The sequence below is a fragment of the Copadichromis virginalis genome, linkage group LG19 (assembly GCF_057382275.1).
Source record: "Copadichromis virginalis isolate Kocher_CV1m ecotype Utaka linkage group LG19, C_Virginalis_male_GT1.1, whole genome shotgun sequence".
Lineage (NCBI taxonomy): Eukaryota > Metazoa > Chordata > Actinopteri > Cichliformes > Cichlidae > Copadichromis > Copadichromis virginalis.
This window is the reverse complement of record NC_140636.1, coordinates 27,593,437-27,615,119: the sequence shown is the minus strand read 5'-3', so window position 1 is coordinate 27,615,119 and position 21,683 is coordinate 27,593,437. Positions and strand designations below refer to the sequence as shown.

The window sequence follows — 21,683 nt, the reverse complement described above, 5'->3', positions numbered from 1 at the left end:
TATGTTTTAAGAAGTTCAGAAATACAGTTGTGGTCAGAAGTTCTTATACACTCATTATGGGCATGAAAGTCATGATAATTTGGGGCTTTTAATAATTTCTTTGAACTGTTCTTTTTCCAGTCAGGAATGATTAATTTACAGTATGCATCAATCTGATGCACAGCTTTGAATTTATTTGGGATTTTCTTCAATCCACACAGGGTCAAAAGCAGAAATACAGACTCAAATATAGACATCAAATCACTTAATTCCCTTAATAAGTGCTATTCAATGTTCTACAATATCTATCAGTTTAACAAGGTGAAGGCCTGTTTACTTTTTGTTAGTGATCATGTTTGAATGCAACTGGTAGTTTCTTCTTTCCAAAAGGTGAGCAGACATCATATTAAACCCTATGGATTAAGAATGTAACTTGTGTTCATATGTGTGAAGGCAGCAAGTGAAGACTATTAGCAATATAGTGTATACACTTGAGCCTGTATGTGCACTTTTGACACTGCGTGGATTAGATAAAATCCAAAATAATACTGATGATGCCATAGCCCTGACACTACACACTGCCCTGTCACACCTGGAGAAGAGAGACACGTATGTGAGAATGCTGTTTGTAGATTACAGCTCAGCATTCAATACCATCGTTCCCTCGAAGCTGGACAGGAAACTGCAGGATCTAGGACTGAGCAGCTCCCTCTGCAGCTGGATCCTTAGCTTCCTGTCTGACAGACGCCAAGTGGTCAGACTGGGCAGCATCACCTCATCCCCCATCACACTGAACACTGGTGCTCCACAGGGGTGTGTACTGAGCCCTCTCCTATACTCACTCTACACTTACGACTGCACAGCCACTAACAACTCCAACATCATTGTGAAGTTTGCGGACGACACTACAGTGGTGGGTCTTATCACCAATGGTGATGAGACGGCTTACAGGGAGGAGGTCAGCGCCCTGACCCACTGGTGTCAAGATAACCATCTCACCCTCAACGTCGCAAAGACAAAGGAGTTGATAGTGGACTTCCGGAGGTGCAGAGAAGTACACACCCCCATCACCATCAACGGCGCTGCTGTGGAGAGAGTGAGCAGCTTCCGGTTCCTTGGAGTACATCTGGCTGAGGATCTTACATGGTCAGTACACACAAACAAAACAGTGAAGAAGGCGCAGCAGCGCCTCTTCTTTCTCAGGAGACTGAAAAGATTCGGCATGAGCCCCCGCATCCTCAGGACCTTCTATCACTGTGCCATTGAGAGCATCCTCACTGGATGCATCACCACCTGGTATGGCAACAGCACCGCCTACAACTGCAAAGCTCTCCAGCGAGTAGTGCGGTGCTCTGAATGGATAATTGGAGGTGAGCTTCCCTCCCTCCAAGACATCTACAGGAAGCGGTGCCTGAGGAAAGCGGGGAGGATCATCAAGGACTCCAGTCACCCCAGCCATAAACTGTTCAGACTACTTCCATCAGGAAGGAGGTTCTGCAGCATCCGGTCCCGTACCAGCAGACTGAGAGACAGCTTCTTCCACCAGGCCATCAGACTGCTGAACACGTCATAGACACCTCAGCTTCACTACTGGAACTTTAACATTATGCACTCCATACTGTACAGTAATGCCACTGTTTTGCACATGTCTCAACTCTGTATATTTTTATATATTTTATTTATTGTTTACTCTATTTAATTTGTAAAATATGTGTACACACACACACACACACACACACACACACACACGTAGAAAAATATTTAGTATACACATCCAGAAATGCATATACTATTATATATTGCACATATATTTATTAGTTTCAGATGTAGCCATTCTTGTATTTTGCTTGTTTACATTATTGTATTTTGCACAACTCTGTTGCTTGTGAAGCTCGCACACAAGAATTTCACTCACATGTGCTGTACCAATGTACCTGCACATGTGATGTGACAATAAAAGTGATTTGATTTGATTAAAGAAAGGGGCAATGTGTGGGGCAATGTGGGAAGTACTGGTAACGTTGGTATAGCAAATTTTTATATGTTTAACATTAAAAACATAAAAACTATGCAAGTCCCTCACTGGTTTGGCATTGGTTCCCAGCTTCCTGGCAAAGTAAATACAACACAGTGTCTGTGAAGGTTCTCAGTCATCCAGGTCATCGTAGTCAAAGGAGCTTGCAAAGAAAAGCGTCTGGACTTCTTTAAGTTGCTTGAAGACATTTCACCTCTCATCCGAGAAGCTTCTTCAGTTCTAAGGTCAAATGGTGGAGAGTCCCAGATTTAAACCTAGTGGGAGTAACCCCCCACAGAGGGACAAAAGGACCCACTGATGATCCTCTAAACTCACCCGAAACTCTGGCTGATTGGGACCCACACCCAGTTTCACACCTTGGCTCAGGCGATTAGAGGATCATCAGGGGGTCCTTTTGTCCCTCTGTGGGGGGACACTCCCACTAGGTTTATATCTGGGACTCTCCACCATTTGACCTTAGAACTGAAGAAGCTTCTCGGATGAGAGGTGAAACGTCTTCAACTAACTTAAAGAAGTCCAGACGCTTTTCTTTGCAAGCTCCTTTGACTAAATACAACACAGATAAATAGAAACTGAAGTTTATTTTATGGTCTAACCTTTAACTCTCATTTCATCTCATTTTCTCTGCTTATCTTGTTTGGCATCAGTACTGATGCATCCATAGTTCACATTTCTTTATGAGCTGTGCTGACTAATATGTGGGACATTGAGTCAACTAGTGCATGCCCATGCTACAGTGTAATTGTCCCTTTTGACAGCAAAATCATGGCCTTACTTTAACCCACTTACTTGGTATATATGTGTTACTAATAAGTCCTTTAGTTACAGGTAGTCTCACTGCGATGGAGATCTTTTTCAAGAGGGAAAGGAGTACCAAAAAATCCCCTAAAACATACAAGAGCACTCACAAAATCTAGTGTAATAAATCTAGTGTAGTATATTAATCTTTTTGTGTTTTTGCGTTTTGAAGTTATATAATCTTGTACTGAAAAAATAATGTTTTAAAGAGCTCAAACAAAGAAAGTGCTTATATCCCCCAATGACTAATATATCACTTTAAGGAGATGATCCAATGGAAACTAAAGCTTTTTCCTAATTTGTGTGACCCTGAACTTTAACCTATGGCCTTGAAGATATTCTAAAATATATACCAAACATAAATACCACATTACAGTGGTGTATTTGATTATTTTTACCCATATGACTGGAGCAGAATTAACTGAAATCTTTGGCTTCTATAAGCAGAAAAAGAGATTTTAAGTCAAAGTTAAGTTTAAGTTAAATTCGTGCAGTCTGTGACTTTGTGACTTTATGGTGTCATTGTGATGTCGAATTGAAAAAACAAGAGCATTCGGAGAGTGCAACTCACCCTGAAGGGCAAGGACTATACTTTTTTTTACTATACTAAAAAAAATAGATGTTTTATGATGTTTTTATTATAACATGCTGACATCAGCCTGCTTTTATTACAGTGCAGCAACCTCAGCCTGCTTTTATAAAGACATAATGCCTGACCTTTGACCTATGACCTTGAAGCATTGAATACTAAAATAGTCTGTTTTATTATCTTTACCTATATGATTGCAACACAACTGACTAAAATTTCTGGCTTCTATAAGCTAAAAAACCTTGAGATTTAAAAATATTTTCATTTTCAGTGCGTGATTTTGCAAATCTTTATGCTGTCACTGTAACACTGTAGGGCATGGTATTTGGGGGAGGGCCGGGGTGGGGTGGTAGGTTGTACAGCTCTCAATGGCCTTTTATATGATATATTACTCGATATTGTTTTTTTGAAAAACTTTTCTGGGTCAACTTTACCTTTGCGTGCTGACAATGAAGGTCAAGGTCAAATGCTTAGCTAACCTAGGCTTGCATATTTTTGTAAAGACAACCCATTAAAAAAAAAATAAGGTAATATGAAGAGCAATATAAAGATTTTATTGATTTTGGCATGACCTTGACCTGATTTTCTTGTAAATTAAATCAGCTCCGGCTGTTACTGGCATACCATCACACAAAATATGAAAATGATACCTTGAAAACTGTGGAGTCAAGATTGCTAACAAACAGACAAACAAACAAACAGAACCATGACACCACCAGGAGAAAAATCCAGACAGACACTTAACATGAAATCAAAAAATGCAGTTTCACAATTTTTGTTTTCTTTGTAGCTCATTTCATAGGCAGCAAGGTATTCAAATCCAGTTTCTCCAAGACCAGTGTGAATGGGAGGTGCAGCTAAAATGTCTTTCAGCCTTCTAAATAAATAAATCCCACTCCTTCATATAAGATACAACGGTGAGTAAGTGTGATACACAGAATCAAGAGGCTTCTGGGGAGACGGAGAAGCATACATATAAACACTGTCACCATAATCAGACGCAGACAAAACTCTGGATGTTCACTGTGAACAGTGATGGTAATTCAGAATGCACCTGTCCCTCCTCAAAAGCAGACTCGTGAAAATTCCACACAGGTGCTGGAAAGCCGAGTCCATTTGTCTTTCGGGAAGCATTGAGCACTTGCAGTCTATAATGTTCACGGCGCCATGGTCTGTCGTTTTCTGACGGCCTTTCTCTGTCCACGCTGGTTTCTCGCAGTCTGCGCAAAGCTTGTGCGGACCGGTCATGGTCCAAGCGATGCACCTTTTCCTCACTGGTTTCGCGCAGTCTCCGTGAAGCCTGAGCCAGTCGATTATTTTGTAGGCGATGCTCCCTCTCCGAACTGGTTTCTCTCAGTCTGCGCAAAGCTTGAGCAGACCGGGCATGGTACAATCGACGCTGCCTTTCCTCGCTGGTTTCTCGCTGCCTCCGTGAAGCTTGAGCCAGTCTGGCATTTTGCAGCCGAAGCCGTCTTTCCTCGCTGGTTTCTCGCTGTCTTCGTGATGCATGAGCCAATCTGTCATTTTCTAAGCGATGCCGTCTCTCTTCGCTGGTTTCGTGCAATCTCCGTGAAGCTTGCCCCCGCCGCTTATTTTCCAGGCGATGCTCCCTCTCCAAGCTGGTTTCACGCCGTCTTCTGGAAGCCTTAGCCAGGCGGTCATTTTGCAGACGTTGCAGCCTTTCCAAACTGGTTTCCCGCTGTCTGCGCGAAGCTTGAGCCGACCGGGCATGGTACAATCGACGCTGCCTTTCTTCGCTGGTTTCGCGCTGTCTCCGCGAAGCCTGGGCCAGTCTGGCATTTTCCAGGCGAAGTCGTCTTTTTTCGCTGCTCTCGCGCCGTCTCCGCGAAGCTTGGGATACTCTGGCGTTTTCTAAACGACGCTGTCTCTCTTCGCTGGTTTCTCGCTGTCTTCGTGCAGCTTCTGCTAATCTGGCGTTTTCCAGTCTAGATTCTCTTTGATGCTGAGATTCAGTGGCCCTGATTTTCTTCTTCCGCATGGCATCCTTACTGCTGCGGCAAGAGCCTTTCCTTTTTCTAGGCATTGTGGTGATGTGACCCTCTCAAGGCCCCTCGACACAAGGAGCGACATGCGCTGCACTGACCGCTGGCTGGAGCGAATTTTTCTGCTGGCCCTCTGCTGCGCTCTGCCGGTACGTCATTTTTTGCGCCCGCTCTACGTTTACTAGATGCGTCTGCTGCTTGTCAATGAAAACCATGCGTCTCTCATCTACAAAGGAGAAGGCATTGGCGTTGAAGTAACCGTACTAGTGAAGAAGAATGTACTCAATGACCTTAACTGCACATGCCTGCAACAAATCTGTGTGTGTGTGTTCGTCTGTGAACTTCTACTCAATCAGGAGTTTGATAACACACAGGCACGACTCAGGGCCCCAAAAGTTCTTATCTATATCAGATGTCATGAGGTCATCATATTGCCTAGCAACAGACTAACAGTGAACCCATTTTCCTTGGAAGAAAAATATAAAGAAAGCAGGAGTGGCTAGAGACTTTTGCACAGTATTCATAACATAAATGCTAAAAAAAATTGGTGGTTTTAGCTTGTTGGTATATCACCATCAAGTTTGACTGCATGTTGGTGGAGTTTGCAGACAAACAGATTTGGTATAAAATACATAAAACAATGGGGCAAGGGATACAAGTGCTTTGCAGATACCATTAAAAAGTGGAATACCTGGTCAGCCTAATTAAAGATCCAGACTTTGCCAGTACATCAGGTCCTCTGTGCCTCTTCGTTGTTTTTTATTTTACATTTTATTTCACTTGATTTAAGTAGTCGATAAGTTCATAGTTTTTCATGTTTTGAAATATGGTTTTATTTTAGCATTTGTTTGTGTTTGTTTTGAGGTAGACCTCCTCCTTCATGCTCCAACAGGGCAATGACCCCCCCCCCCCACTCCATGGCCTTCCTAGAGCTTCAACTTCGATCATACTGAAAATCGGGCAACAATGCTTAAGAGTGTCTTGAAACCAAGTTAAAGGAATTCTGCCATGAGTGTTAAAAAAATCTATCCAGAAATATGCCAGAAGCTTGTTGATGGATAAAAGTGTCTGATTGACGTGCAACTTACCAAGGCAGATTTAAACAAATAGTGTGGGTCTATGTATACCATATGTATACGTGGTACAAAGTCGTAACTCGTGGTGAGCATACGTAATCTTCTGACTACAACTGAAGATCATTGATTTTTTTTTCTTTTAAGGAATAACACATCTTTTAATCAAATGTTTGATTTATTGATAAACTGTACAAAACATACAGTATTTTATAAAGGTAGGTTAACATGAAAGCTCAATGGGAAATAAACATAAACAGTGTTACTATCAGAATTAGGGATCAGTCTGAAATCTTTTATTTAAGTTCTTTCATTATGTTCATTTTGACCTCATATATTCAGAATATATTCTGCAAATGTGATTGGTTTAAAATTCGTTGTCAACAGTAGGAAACAGCAGCAGTAACACAGTAATTAGATTTCAGAATGGGGAAAAAACATTTAAAACAAGATAAAAGTAAAATCTCAGCAGCAAAAACAATGTGAAAATGTACAATTACAACAGAAGCTAAAGGAAAGAATATTCCAGCAGCCAGACTGGACTCCTTCCATTCAGTACCATTAGACTAAATACCCAAATAAATAGTAGATTAGCAGATTAGTATCTTGAGTCACAGGATAAATGACAAGTGTTTGGAAAAATACCAACACTACATATCTCTTCTAGCATTTGGTTCCAGCCTCTTGGGTCATTTCAGTAAATGTAGGATTCTTTGAAAGCTTCATTGACCAAATGACCCTGATCTATTTAAACTACTTTTCTTACATTTGATTTTTTATATCAATTACAACAATTCTCCAATCATGTCACTTCAAGACAGCTCATGGATGTCCTCTGTCCGCAGTTAATAATCTCAGTTGACAAATCCATTTCAAGAAAATCTGGAGTATGGGTTTTGTCCACTTAGACCTGGAAAACATTAAACAATCAGTAAGAGTTGCCCTGATTTAAATAAATCGTTTGATATATTCACGCAAAATGGTAACTATGAAGTCAATGCCAGATTACGGTGAACGTAGCTTAGCACGGACAGGAGTAAATGGCTAGCCTCGCACTGTATTGTATCATAGCTAAATAAAAACTTACCAGCCTCTCTTAAACTTTTATATTTAGCTTTATGGTATACACCCATCAGCCATAACATTACAAGGACCTTAGCAGGAACATTTAGGTTGTAGGTTGGGCCTCCATGGATCAGACTCCAGGAGGTGCTCTTGCAGGATGAACTGGAACAAGTCTTGCGACTGTGTCTATCTTTTCTGCTCAATTAACCCTGATACTATGCGAGTGCCAGTGCAGAAGTAATTACTCATTGGTGTCTTTTGAAAATCATTCATATTATAGCAGGCCTGCAAAGTTAACATAGTGTTATGTGTTGCCCACTGGGGTGATTTCCACTCAAAGAAAACCTGGAGGACATAATCTGATGCTTTCTCTGAATTTCTTGCAGTAGCCAGTTCCATATCCATAAACATCTGAATTTCATTAGTAGAAAAGAGACATTTAAATAGTATAGCTCTGAACTCTCTGGACCTTATGGACACAGTCAGACAAGCTCTTTTTTCCCCTCCCCAGCAGTTATGCTAAACTGGGCAAAGTGCCTCATACTGGTAGCACAATACAGAATCAACTTTCTTAATCACGCGCTCTCATATCTACTAAATGACATTACAGGTGTAAAAAGAGCCACATTTTGTTTTGTAGAGTAAGTCATAATTTAGATGCTGTATAGGTAGCCGATTGCTGACACACACAGACTAACAAAGAGAAAAGCTCACCATATTTCTGCCTGATTTCCTGGTGTCTCTGCTTCATCTCCGCCCTCCTGTAAAGACAAAACATTCTTCCATAAGTCACAGGGCGACGACTAATGATTTTTCAGAATGTCAGACTCGTGGAAACAAACCAGTTTGGGCTGATAACAGTATGACGTCTGCATTTTTCCCCCTCGTGTGTGTTGAAAGAAAGCGATGCTAATCATAGCTATCAATGCAAAAGGTAGCTGGTGTGTCGCACCTAGTGCAACTATTACAGAACCAATAAAAGCCCAAAATGTATAATTGTTGTTTAGAGGAAATACATGTAAAGTATAGAGAAATAACTCCAATTTGTATGTGTTTATAGCAAATATTTAATGTTAGCTGAGAGAGATGCTGTTCTATAGGAAGAAACTTGGTCATAAAGACATGGTGCTGAACTGTAGTTTTGTTTTTTCTCATGATTTTTGAATTTTAATTATATAAACTAGAGATTTAGGCAGCAATTTAGAGTCCACCAATTCTTTAAAGCCACGTTTTGTTAAGTTATAGCTATGGATGTATCAAATACAGAGACCAACCAGTCATAGGGGGTGAAACAGTATTACAAAACAAAACATGATATTGCCACCTTTCGTCCTGCTTGGTTCTCAGCTTATTGGCCTGCCGCTGCATCTTGGCCTCAGACCTGCTAGATCTGAAAAAACAAGACCAGTGTTAGATTTATGTAGTAGAAGGAAAAGATTGCTGATTATTACTAACAAACTCATAAGAAAGCAATCATCGCAAGGTATGTTTAAAGAAAAGCAATTTAGTGGCATTCCTAGTGTGAATAAATGTGGGCAAATGTTGTGAGTTTAAGATGGGGTTGAACCCTGCAAACGTAGAAAACTTCTTTTTTTTTTTTTTTTTAAATTACCACACTTTTCTGAACTGAATCAACTTTAGTTCAGCCTTAACTTAATAAAACAGCATCTGAAAGTCAAAAATGGTGCCAGATGTGGATGACCTATGAATCAGTCAACTGCCAATTGCTTGACAAGGGGGTCGAGTTAAAGAGTGACAACAGAGTCCAGCAAGAACAGGAGAAGAATGAGAAAAGAGTAAATCAAAGAATAAAAATATGCCATGAAAAGCACAGACAGGCTCCACAGTAGACACATTTCACTGATTTTAAACAGTTTCACTTCAGCTCTTTGTAGTTATAATTTCACTTTTCTCTGTGGCTGGCTCATGAACCAACAACAGCAGAAGCAAGAGTAGCCCACAGACTGGATGTGTCACATGTTTTTGACACAGCCCCAATCCACAATAAACACTCTCTGCAGGTAGACGGGCAGTACCTGACTGCCTGCAGACTGCCTTTGTGCTACTTCACGCTCACGCATAAGCGGAAACACTCCCATTTTCAGGATTGCTTACGTGTAACATAATCATTTAATTGAAGGACTTGATGGGTAGTCAGTACATATCTTAACCTGTTGCACACAACTAATAATATAATTGCTACAATGTATTCTACCAGCATCACACTGGCTGGAATGAGAGGGTTTTGTCAACCAGAGCTCACATTACACTTACCCGATGTTCTCACACTTGCAGCAGCAGAACAGACAGACCAAAAAGGCAATGATAAGAATGCCACCAACCACTGACAAGGTGATTATCAAGATCTGGAAGTTCACTGCAGACAGAACCAGAGTGACAATGTCATTCAGAAATCACAAATTTATCTTCCAGATAGAAAATTCTTGTTCTTCCTCCTTCATTAGGTTGCGTTTAATTTCCTCTTCTCAAACCAAATCATTCTACAGATGTACTGAATAAAACGTTAATGTTTTTTGACTCACTGATAAAAATAACAAGGATCAAAGACAATTTTAATGTAATGTTTAATATGCAAATGTACTTCTGTAAAAAGTTCTGCATCAAGATTTTAAAGATGTAATAGTACAAAAGCATGTGGACAAAATGAATGTTAACATGAATGGGTTCCTATTTTACTACCAAACTATTGGATAGCACGCTTTGTACAGGGAGAGGCTGTCACGGTGAAACAGGATAGGGCTTTCCCCCATCCTGCTATTGTCTAAAACGTATCTACACGCTGAAGCACTTATTCAAAACAAACAACCCCAGACGCAAAATCCACAAACATGGAGGGGTTTTTTGTTTTTCCACTCTAGTGATTTAGTGAAACTTTCATCTACAGCAAATCAGGATAAACTGTTCCAATCTTCATTTGTGAAAAAAATAAGAATTATGAAGATGCAGGATCTTTTAATCTCTATTTGTAAGTTTTGGGGTTTTTTTAGGAAAAAAAAATAGTTTTTTTAAGAGAAAAAGCCTTTAAATATAACTATTTAGTTTTTATTTATCCTTGGCACGGTGCTGATTGGGAGCCTGTTGCAGTAGCTCTTGTTCCAATTTATTTATTTTGAAATTATTTCATAACCTACTAAAGTGGATTTTTCTTGCTCCTTGTAGTTTATGTGGAGGTGAAATAGCCTAACAAGCCTACTAGTGGTTTTTCGTATCACTACAATTTCAGCAAGTCGCAGAAAGGGGCTCTACTGCCCGGAGCGAGGCCTGTAAACCTGGGGGACCTATGAGGAAAATGATGGAGACGAAGCTGTTACAGCCAGCATCATGGGGAATGTATGTGGCTGCCCAATAACATGGATTAGTTCAGTGAGCTGATTAAGAGCAGAGGGAACACAGTGAGTGTTGGAGTAGCAGCAAAACACTGTGCACACAGTGTGACTGTACCTGGCTTCAGGACTTTAGTAAGATGTGTTATGTGAAGGGATTGCACAATCCCAGACATTTTATCTGGAACACTGAAGTGCTAGCTGTGGGAATGAGTCCATGTTATGCGTAAAGGGAATTAATTGTTGCTGTTGCATTTTGATGCTGAGGTCAGCCAAATGACTGTGGCTATAGATCCTCTCTGCACCACTTAATTAACACCTCATCTAACATCTGTTTCAGCTCAGCTGCCACAAGGACAGACGCAGAAGTTCTTTGCTACCTCATACCACAATACATGCCTTCATTTTAGGTTTAACCTCCTAGTATAGTATCACATTTAGATTTTAATCCATAAAGCACTTGACTTTCTTGTATTTTTCATTTAACCTGAGCTCCTTCTTTGGAGTAATTTTTAATTTTCCAATTTTTTATCATGATTGGACTGATGCAACACAGTAATTTCTCAACTTCAGGGACATGTAAGTATTTTTGTCTTATACAAGAATATCGTTTATTAATTATCACTAACACACAGAGAAAAAAAAGAAAGAAAATCAGCAAATAAGCTTCAGTCGGACAGTGTACTGGACAGCATATTTAACGACTTTAATTCAATTAACTAAATGTTATCAATGTGATCAGCTTGTGTGTGTGTGTTTTCTTACTCCAGCAGAGTCCCCATCGTGCATCATTCAGAGGGCAGAGCGCATGGGGTGGGAGGATGGTTCTCACTGGATATGTTACACATGACTTTGTTGTGATGCACCACAAGCACTGTTTAAAAAAATGTGCACAATTTCCCTATTAGTTAAACAGAAAAACAAAAAAGGAGGTATGCAGGCTAATTACAGGAAATTACCTTTTTTAGGCTGTGTGTGATAGGCACACACAGCCTAAAAAAGGAGCAGGGTGAGAATTCATGAGATCAGTTACTTCTCAAACCAGTCAAACAGGTCTGGGTTGGAGGAGGAGACATCTATTCTGACCATGCACACACACAGAAACTCTGTTAACCCAAAAAAGAAATCAGCCAAGCAGAAATAAAACGCTCTCTCAGCGAACTTACCGTCACATTTTTCAGACATTCCTCACAGCTTGTCCCGTTTTTCAACTCACACACTGTAAGTCAAAGAAGTCAATACAATCGAGTTAAAGGACATAATGGGCAAGGTGGAAACATTTTGCCTCAAACGTCAAGGCAAACATGACTGCAAAACTTGTCGAGTTTAAATGAAAGCACCATGAGGAGCAGATTTAAAAAGGCCTGGCATGTGCCCACTCTGGTTTTTGTAACTACTGGTAATCCTCCTGGGACATTTTCCATGGCGACTAAGTACAGCAACTACACAGCCAGTCATGTTATTATCAGCAGACATACACAGAACAACAGCCGGGTTTGTGCGAGTGAAGCCATGCATCTGTAAAATGGAGAAACAATGTCTCATATTTGTGTGCCACAGTTTCTCTTAGTCTCTGCTCTGAAACAATCAAGCACCCCAGGGGCTGAAAAAGAGACTCCTTGTTCCTGTTGAGAGGTTTCAACAGTTTTCAGAGACAGGAATCTTACACAGACACAATTCTACCAACAAAGTTGTGTTTTTATTCCTTTTAAGCTTAAATGTGGCCGGTACGTAAGGTTATCTAATATATTTTATAATAAATAGTTTCAGTGTAGAAAATGCAAACAATGACATTTTAATTCTAGATGTTTGGGTGCTTTTCTCCTCAGTTCAAGGCTTATGAAACAATGCTTTATGAATATAATAGCCCTTAAAACTGTTGTGACTTTACTGAACAGATAAAAGACTCACATTCGGGGTTTTGAGCAACCTGCGCGTAGCTATAAAGATAAAAACAACAATACTACTAAAAACAATAATAATAATAATGAATTAGAAAGCAGCTACATCTGATCAAAAACAAAAAACAAAGATTTTCAGCTTAACTAATTCCTCAGCCCCCACATTCACCGATTCCTTTCCTACCGTTCTCAGGTGTGGACGAATCGGCGAAAACGCTCGCCAGGCCGAAACCAAAGAGAAGAACAGCCAATAATATCCGTAAACCCATCATCCAAGAGCGTAGACTCAGATTCTCCTCCAATTTTTTATGTTTCAGAAGATTTTAGAAGACAGTGTAAGCGCAAAAGGAGGAAATGCCTCGGCTGCTCCGACAGAAGTCTGAAACCTGAGAAGTGAACTTGCTGGGAAGGAACCAAAAGCAAAATCCTGACGCACGCTCTCTTTACGCACCCAAACAGACAAAAGAGGGAAAGGCGTTGGCAGAGCGCAGTGCATTTCGATATACGTCATTTAAACTATGCGCTGAATAAACGGAGTTTACAAAAATAGCTGCTTTGACACACACAAAAAGTATATTTTTAAAAAGTCACAGTTAAAACATTAGCTTTTTTCCTGATGGATCATACCTTTTTACAGCTGTTTCGTTTAATCCATTCATTCCCAAGCTCTGTGTTGGCCTCCCACAGTAGGAAAGTGACTCTATAACAAATGCTAACACATAACAGCTAATTGTTGTAGAGGACTTCATGAGCTAGATGTTGTTGGGCAGCTTAGCTCCCCAGCTCCTCAGCTCTTCTAAAGCTTCCATATTTTGTTTCAACAAATTAGATGATAAACTTCATGAAACGAACAGGACATCCAAAGGCAAAGAGGTTTGGAGCCCTAGTGCCAGCACATGCACAGCTCCCTGAAAAACTTCCACTCTGTTCAAAAATAAGTACACAAAGATCACGGTAAATATAGGACCATTTTCAATAATTTATTAAAGCATAATTTTGTAAAGCCAGTTACAAATAAAAAAAGAACACCACACATATCTCTCTCTTTCTCTCTTTTTTTTTTGTTGTTCTTTTTGTTTAAACAAGCACAATGTTTTACTATGTAAAGGTGATAATAAGCGTAACACAAGATAAGAGTGGGCCCCACTTTGGCCGCCTGCGGCTGATAACAGGACCCTTTGTGATGAAGTTGCCCTTGAAGACAGATTTGTAATCAGAATTTCCATTAAGAAACATGCTGATCACATTTCAGCAACTACAGGGCAAGTTCTTCTTACTCAGTGTAATATCAGTGACAGACAGAACCACAGATGTAGAATAACCAGATCTCACAGCTCCAGGGTCCTCAGGATTTATGGCTTGTGAACTTCAATTTTTCAGTTTTTCACTCCTTTTTTTTTTTTTTTTAGATTAAACTAAATTAACCAAAAGTTCAAAGTGGAACCTGTGAGTGAGTTCTGCTTATTCTAAATCTACAGGCAGGATCCCAGTGGGCTGTGTGTATGCTTTCAGGCCGTAGCTATGATTAAAGACACTGAGGTTATTAAAATTTGGAGAATTTTAGCAAATCTCTGCATTGTACACTTACAACTTTACATGTCGTAGAGACTGATTTCAATATTCTTAGACTTTAAATTGTTATATTTAAAGAAGCAATTCAGGTTTTTTTTCATTAAATCTGTGGATAAATTTATTTTTGGTTACTGGGCAACACTTCAGAGGGGTTGGAGGGGTTTTGGATTCACAGCCTCAGTTTTTCTAAAATCATCGCTGCCACCCTGTAGAGTATGTGATGAACTAGAAAAACAACAACATATTTCACCTGAAGAACTTCACTTTAGTGTCTGGTGTGAAAAGCCAAACCAGATCTGTCTTTGGGGCAAATCCTGAAAATCTTATTGCCACAGAAACAAGTTTAGAAACTTCATCTAAACCAGATAAGACAAATAACTGGAGCATGTTGTCATGCTGGACGGTAACTTTCCATGCTATGCGAGCACTCCCAGTGGATATCTGCTTTGTGGGAACACTTTGTTTACAGTGCTCTCTGCAGGTGTTTGACATGAGTGCCATCTAGCTGCAATGCACAGCATCAGGTGACCTCACTTCGAGTCCAAAGAACACACGCACGCATGCACACACACACACACACACAAAGCAGTGATGAATTTCAGCATTCCAAGTGCACAATTAAACTTTTTCCAAGCCCGTGTCCTCACAGTGTCATATCTGCTTCTTGTACACTGATGCCGAAAAAAAAGAATAATCAAAAGCATATTTTCATTCTTCCTGAACAAACTTTGCAACACATACGGCACAATAGGAAATAAACAACCCCTCAACCCTCCCCTGATATTCCATGCTTTTCCCGTTAACTCACAATTACAACACCATTCTTCGCAAAAGTTACTCATGTAAATTCATCTCTTTTTTTCCAAGGAATACAGTAGTATCACTAGTATCACTTCAGTAGTATCGCTTCTCTTTTCCCTTCTCGTATCCAACAGTTTACGCCATTAATACACTCACACACACAGCAGCAATGCAGACACAGCACTTTAGGTTGGCTAAGATAGGGGGAATACAATAATAACAGTATTATCAGTAATTGTTTAAATAAAAATCACATGTTCATAAATAGGCTAAAAACACAGACAAACAAGGTTGTGTGCATTTTTGCTTAAGTCTCCTGATCTCTGAAGAAAAAAATGAGAATAGCTTGAGCAGATGAGGATAGACAGGATTTCATGGCTCCAATTAATTCTTCAGAGTGAGTCCAACAAATAACAACAATGATAAATTCATCAAAATGCTCTTAGAAATATGACCACGATACCAGCCAGACTCACTATAGTCTGTTTCCTTTTTTTTTTTTTTTTTATCTTACTCTTACTTCTCTGTGAGTCACATTAATGGCACAGCCAGTGTACAGTATTGGCATCATATTCAGACATACAGTGGTCATTATTAACACCAATCACTTGCATGTATCTTACATGGCAGGTGTCACATTGCATTTAGTATGGCATTTATATACTGTACAGTGCAGCGGCCACCAAAAATGTAACAATAATTCTTATTATAATGTGTGATATACGATACAAAATGATACATGTTTGTTCAGTTTATGTGTGCACGTAGGCGAATATACACATTTATCCAGCTTGTGTGACATGTAGACATAAATAGGGAAAAGTTTGTTGGGGGGTTTTCTGGCCATTGTTCTGGATATTGTTCTTGCAGAGCCAAGTGAGGCTCGTAGCCATGCACATACTTTGGAGAGCATCCAAAGTAAATCTTTCTTCTCTGGAATATTTATAGGATTTTTTTTTTTTAAATACTTAAAGCCGCTTCCTTTGGCTGAATTTTCTTCTTGTGGCCACACAGTGGCGCTGACGAGTGAGCAGGTGAACACTATGTTGTTTGGTGACGAATCACCGAGTCCTTTTCCTCAGACGTGACAGAGCTGATATTATCGATAACAGACAGAGAAAGCAAGCAAGAACAAGAATTTAGCATTTTAACTTAACAGCGACCGCAAACAAAGAGTGAGGATATATAAAGAGAAAGAGAGAGACTCGGAAATTAGAGGAGAAGTGAGATAGAAACTAACAAAACTGAGAAAGTGTGGCTTTCTTCTGTCTGGCAGTGCAATGGAGGTTGGAGGAGCCACCTGGGGCTGACTGGGACTGGGTGGCTGCTTTGTGCTTGTTGTTTCTGAATTTGTCCAAAAACGGAGAGTTTGGTGTGTGCTTGAACATCTACATGCAGGACTACTGCTGAGGGTTATGTATTTGATGGGACAGCCCCCCAAAACAGTTTTTTTTTTCATGCTATTTCATGTTACGTTATTAATAGATCTCCAGGCCAGTTGAGTGTGCATTTGGCTTCTGTGTCCACTTTTTCCCCATTTTTGTAATTGATGCTCATTCCCTGCTCATGATTCAACGTGGGAGGTTGAGCTGGTTGGTGCGACTGCCCTTTATAAAACACAACCAACCAATGCAAGGAGCCAAGGCGTCTGGTGTCACTAGATGGATGAACGAAGAGCTTTGACTGGCTGGGAGAGATCACCTGACCCAGGCACTGGCAACACTGGACACAGACATGATGCTGCAGCGTTTCTTCACCATCATGTTGATGTAGGCCCGCATAATCTTGGTGATCTCGCCGACCTAAAATGTGAAAAAGGAGATTAGTACATCCTAGATAAGAGGTATCAAATCCTACGCTGAGAAAATACGCTGAGGGGGGGTGATTAGACAACGAATGATGAGCTCTCACCAGTGGAGTCTCAAAGTACATCTCTCTCTCATCCACGATGATCTTGTAGGTGCAGGGCTGTGACGCTCCGAAGAAGGTGATGTGTTCGTACTGGAAGGTCTCGAGCGGTTTGGGTTCTCCTCGTTTATACACAGACACGTTGTCAGCGCTCACACCCAGCCACAGATCATGAGGGAAACCTCCCTCTTTACACTAGCAAGAGAAGAGAGAAGGGAAAAGAAGCAGATCAAATTTATTTGTACAAAGCTCCAAAATTGATCTTCTGAGCGTTTTTCCTCACCTCCACATCAAATAGGGTGGAGCCATATCCTGGCCACTCCTTAATGATGCTCATGTATTTCAGCATGGCCTGATGCTGCGGCATGCCCTGCAGACGAGTCCACTTCTCGAGCACGCTGGTCCGTGTTGCAGACGTCTCCTCCTTCACCCACATCTCAAGCATTTGCTCATCCTCCATCTGAAACAATCAGCGAATCCTCCGAACTATCATGTGTATATTTATTTATTTATTCATTTATTATTTAGTATAGCAGGAGACGGATTTCAGTGAACTTAAGATGCAGAATTGTACAAATCACTTTTGCAAAGTAGAATTTTAAAATGAAGTAGCTATATTTTCTTTAACTTTAATGAAAAGCTACTTTTTCCTCCATCACTGACCTTCTGCTTCTTCAGTGAACCAGTCTTGAAACTTCTCCTAAGGGTGCCATCCAGGAAGCTCGGAGTCTTTCGTTTCTCTACGCAGGGCCCGACACCACCTTGTCCTACTGCCACGCCTTTTCCATCTACAGCTCCAACACCTCCAGCCCCTCCAGCTCCACCTGTGACCCCCACACCCGGTTTGGTGGAGTGCAAAATGCGGTTGCGCAGACGTCCAATTGGGTAGACGCTCCCCAGGCTCCACCCGGCTCGACCTGCCCCATCACCGTGGAGATACTGAAGACGTAAAGCGGCCAGGTGCTGCAGCGTTTCCTCCGAGGCCGGGAAGTGACCACTTATCAAAGATTCGTGCGCCTGGGAGAGAGAGCAAGACAGTCTGCATTTCTGACACTTATATTTCCTGACTGGATCACATCTTCAGCAGGAAGAGAAAATATCAGGCTCAATTGGAATTGCGTTCAAATACTGCTTTTGTAATCTTACTAAAAATGAATACACCTAGTCATACATTCATGCCAGAGAACCAGCGAGTCAACAGCCACCACTACATCGTTCATGTAGGAAAGCCTCGTTTTACTTACAATCTTTAGGTCCTCGTTGATTTATCTATGTATCGTTCCCCAGTTTGTTTAACCCAGACTTAGATTTTGATTGTTGTCAGGTGTCAACATTAATTAGTTTTGGTTTCTGGTTTTTACTCCTTTGAGATTATTATGGCTTTGTTCTTCATTCAAGGAGCTTTTAGATATAAAAACTACTTGATGTCACACAGTTTCTTACAGCTAAACCACAACAGAGGTCATATAATTTGGCACGATTACGAATTAAGAGGTTAAATAAGACATTTTAAGGGCTTTTTAATTCCTTTCATTCATGTTAAAAACATTGGGATAATCTTGGGACATTAATTTGAAATTTAACAAAGAAATGTTGGGGTCAAGAGCAGTTTCTTCCAGCTCAGAACTATCTTATTATCTTAGGAGGATGATGTTATTATCTTTTTCTTCACTGTACACTGGAGTTAGTCAATTATCTATCATCTATTAGTTATTCCAAGATTTACAGAAACATCCAGTATAAAGTGGCACTGTTTGTGTTTAAAGGCCTAAATGGTCTTGAACCTACATACATGACTGGGTCCCTGACGCAGGATTTTGAGTTTTCTTAGTTTCTTTTTGGATCAATGTTTTTTGTTTCATCTGAATCTTTAGTTATCGCAAGGTTTGGGTTTATGAGTAATGTTTGCCTACTGTAGAGTTGTTGCTTTAACTTAGATTTGTTATATCATGAGTCCAGTTTTTCTTTCTTCTGTTTAAGTTTTCTTATTTGTGTTCTTGCTCACTATCTGGTTTCTGTTTTTGGTGATTCATATCATTTCATGCTTTCAGTTTATTCCTGCCTCACCTGTGTTCCCATGTTAAGTGGCCGTCTCTGTGCCCTGCTCACTTCCTGTTTTACTCTGGTATTTAGTTCACTCCTGTGTTTGATGTTTGAAGTTTTACTTCCCATGTTTTGGTATCATTCATTTGTTTCACCTGTTCCTTATTTTCTCCAGCTGTGTTGCTGTGACCAGATTAATCCCCAGAAGAGTTATTGCAGTTTACTTTTTTCTAATTAGTTTTTATTCTTATTTCATTTTGACTTTTTAAGTACAGTGTACTTTCAGTTAGTTTGCTGAGTGGATTTTCTTGTTTCGGTTTAGTTTTTATTGTTTGAGAATGGTTAGGTTTATTAGTTTCAGTGTAAGTTTTGGTCTTTTTAATTATCATTGTATGGTGGACATATGTCAAAGGCAAGATTTAGGAAAATCAGTAAATATATTACAATAAAAACACAGAACTTTTTCATAGCAGTTGATTTAGAGTCTTGTTGATATCCAGAGTCTGAATAAACAGATACATCAGGCAACCTGTAATAACAATTTTGCTAAGCTAACAAATACTAAAATTAGCGATATTTCATCTATATTTTTATTTTACAGTGACACGGTGGTTAGCACTGTTGCGTCACAGCAAGAATTCCTGAGTTCAATTCTACCATCAGGCTGGGGTCTTTCTGTGTGGAGTCTCCATGTTTCCCGTGTTTACGTGGGTTCTCTCTGGGTACTCCAGCTTCCTCCCACAGTCCAAAGACATGCAGTTAGTGGGGTTAGGTTAATTGGAAACACTAAATTACACATAGGAGTGAATGTGAGTCCGATTGGTTGTCTGTCTCTATGTGTTAGCCCTGCGACAGACTGGTGACCTGTCCAGTGTGTACCCTGCCTCTCGCCCTAAGACAGCTGGGATAGGCTCCAGTGCCCCCCGCGACCCCGAAAAGGATAAACAGAAGCGGATGGATGGATACAAAACTGTTTCAGATCGTTTTGGTTTTTTTAAAGTCTAGTTTTTATTTTTGTTTAGTTAGTTTTAGTTGTTAGATCACTTTTAGTTAACTGTAGTCACCAGTATATTTGAAGCCTCAGGTTGCCTTATTTTTCTGCCCTGTTGTGCTTTTTGTTCTCTGTTTGTTCTCTTTTGCCTCTTTATGTTTCCTCCTGCTTCGATTTATAGACATTGTTGTCCGTCACTTGCTGAACTTCTTCTTGTGGATTTGGGTCAACCTTGACACCAACCCGAGACACCCACACTGACTCAAGATTATTAAGGTTTATTTCTTAATAACTTTTGAGAAGCTTCTAGAAGCTGCTAATCTCTGGAACTCTGGAAGACAGGCTGCTGTTGTGTTATTATGTAGAAATATTGTGAATGTGTGTAGGATTAAACTTTATGAAAATTTCATTAATTTTATTCTAAAGCATTTTGGTTTTAAAAGTGCTATACAAATAAGATTTCCTTGTTTTCTTTCGGACATCCTTTAGAGTTTTTTACTCATGCCTGATCTACCTTCTGTTCTTCTTCAGCAATATTTTTTAAAGCTCACCTTTTTTGGTCTCACCTGCTTCTTCTTGTGTCAGCATTTAGGTTATCACTTTGAGCTAAACATAATAATTAGAGTAAATCTCACCTGTTCAAACATGAAAGCAAACTCCACTCCCTCTTTGGGCATGCTCTCTACATCCAAGAAACAGTACAGTTTAAAGTAGAGTTTCCATTCTCCTTCCTCCTCCTCTTCTTCGCTGCCTGCCAGTCTGAAAAATAAAGGAAAACATGCCATGCGTTACTGCAAAGTGTACAACAAAGACACGGTTAAATGGACGGCAGTGTTTGTTCACAAAGACTCGGATACCTCTCGAACTTGGCCAGAACATCTGCCACAATCACTCTGCTCTCCAGAGCTCGGTCTGTGAAGCTGTTGTGCTCAAACAGAGAAAACAAATTCTTGCTTTCCTCCATGGCCAGACCTCTGATCAGCTTCTCTACAACCTGCAGTAACAACATTCAGACGGCGTTTAGTATTCCCATTGAAACTGATTTATTTCATCTTGAAAGGGTTTTTCAAATAATTCAAAGATCACTTGCAAATCACATGCACCCAGCCTCAGCTTTCTCCTTCTATTCAAGGTTAATTTTTGTTCTTTTATGTTTAAGATGAGCTAATGCGACTGCAAGTCTCCAGATATAGGTGTGAGTGATGGATCATTACACTCAATACAAGTGTAAAATGAACACACTTCTAACTTTATCTTACAGGTGTGCATTTTAAATAATGCATTTCAAAGAGAAATATGTTTGTGTATCTATTGTGTTTATGCACCTCTCCAGCAGTGGTGTGTGAGTTGATGGAGATCTTGCAGGAACCTCCTCCATGGCAGTAGACAGTAGTGCTCATCTCCTGCCTCAGCAGCAGGGCGGCGATCTCCTCCTGAGAGGGAACAAACTCACGAGTTTTGGTCTTCTTCAGGGATTCTCCAATGAAGGTGGCATACCGCTCAATCTCCGCGCCTGGATAACGCTCACGTATCCTGAGTTACAAATACACAAATATACACAACACATTTACACGCATGCAT

General features: G+C 40.2%; 3 protein-coding genes across 3 annotated transcripts in view; all 3 read right to left on the bottom strand.

The window, feature by feature from the left end:
• Positions 1 to 3,934: 3,934 nt before the first annotated feature.
• LOC146686322 (uncharacterized) lies at positions 3,935 to 5,625 on the bottom strand. The gene has a single exon (XM_085442303.1). It carries the CDS (start codon positions 5,443 to 5,445, stop codon positions 4,396 to 4,398), a length of 1,050 nt encoding a protein of 349 aa, XP_085298429.1. The 5' UTR covers positions 5,446 to 5,625; the 3' UTR covers positions 3,935 to 4,395.
• Positions 5,626 to 6,636: 1,011 nt separating this feature from the next.
• On the bottom strand, positions 6,637 to 13,231 carry pttg1ipa (PTTG1 interacting protein a). Its single transcript, XM_085441774.1, has 7 exons — positions 12,972 to 13,231; positions 12,053 to 12,105; positions 11,652 to 11,760; positions 9,817 to 9,919; positions 8,867 to 8,932; positions 8,257 to 8,303; positions 6,637 to 7,387 (listed from the first exon to the last, which is right to left on the bottom strand). Exons 1-7 carry the CDS (start codon positions 13,057 to 13,059, stop codon positions 7,350 to 7,352), a joined length of 504 nt encoding a protein of 167 aa, XP_085297900.1. The 5' UTR covers positions 13,060 to 13,231; the 3' UTR covers positions 6,637 to 7,349.
• A 515-nt stretch (positions 13,232 to 13,746) lies between these two features.
• The window catches only part of myo10l1 (myosin X, like 1), a 56,451-nt gene continuing 48,514 nt past the window's right edge, over positions 13,747 to 21,683 (bottom strand). Inside the window, exons 37-43 of the mRNA XM_085440812.1 lie at positions 21,428 to 21,635; positions 20,960 to 21,096; positions 20,738 to 20,861; positions 17,732 to 18,085; positions 17,352 to 17,528; positions 17,072 to 17,263; positions 13,747 to 16,962 (exon numbers count right to left, since the gene is read on the bottom strand). Of these exons, the coding sequence (XP_085296938.1) occupies positions 16,858 to 16,962; positions 17,072 to 17,263; positions 17,352 to 17,528; positions 17,732 to 18,085; positions 20,738 to 20,861; positions 20,960 to 21,096; positions 21,428 to 21,635 (1,297 nt within the window). The 3' untranslated portion in view covers positions 13,747 to 16,857. The remainder of the gene's footprint in view (positions 16,963 to 17,071; positions 17,264 to 17,351; positions 17,529 to 17,731; positions 18,086 to 20,737; positions 20,862 to 20,959; positions 21,097 to 21,427; positions 21,636 to 21,683) is intronic.

Bases quoted from the DNA above. Each gene is read 5' to 3' on its own strand.
- LOC146686322 (XM_085442303.1), bottom strand. From the start codon at position 5,445: ATGCCTAGAAAAAGGAAAGGCTCTTGCCGCAGCAGTAAGGATGCCATG.
- pttg1ipa (XM_085441774.1), bottom strand. From the start codon at position 13,059: ATGATGGGTTTACGGATATTATTGGCTGTTCTTCTCTTTGGTTTCGGC. The intron at 8,933-9,816 runs GTAAGTGTAATG...TTGTTTTTTCAG, and splicing joins TGCAAGTGTGAGAACATCGG to ATCTAGCAGGTCTGAGGCCA. The intron at 7,388-8,256 runs GTGAGCTTTTCT...AATGTTTTCCAG, and splicing joins GGAAATCAGGCAGAAATATG to GTCTAAGTGGACAAAACCCA.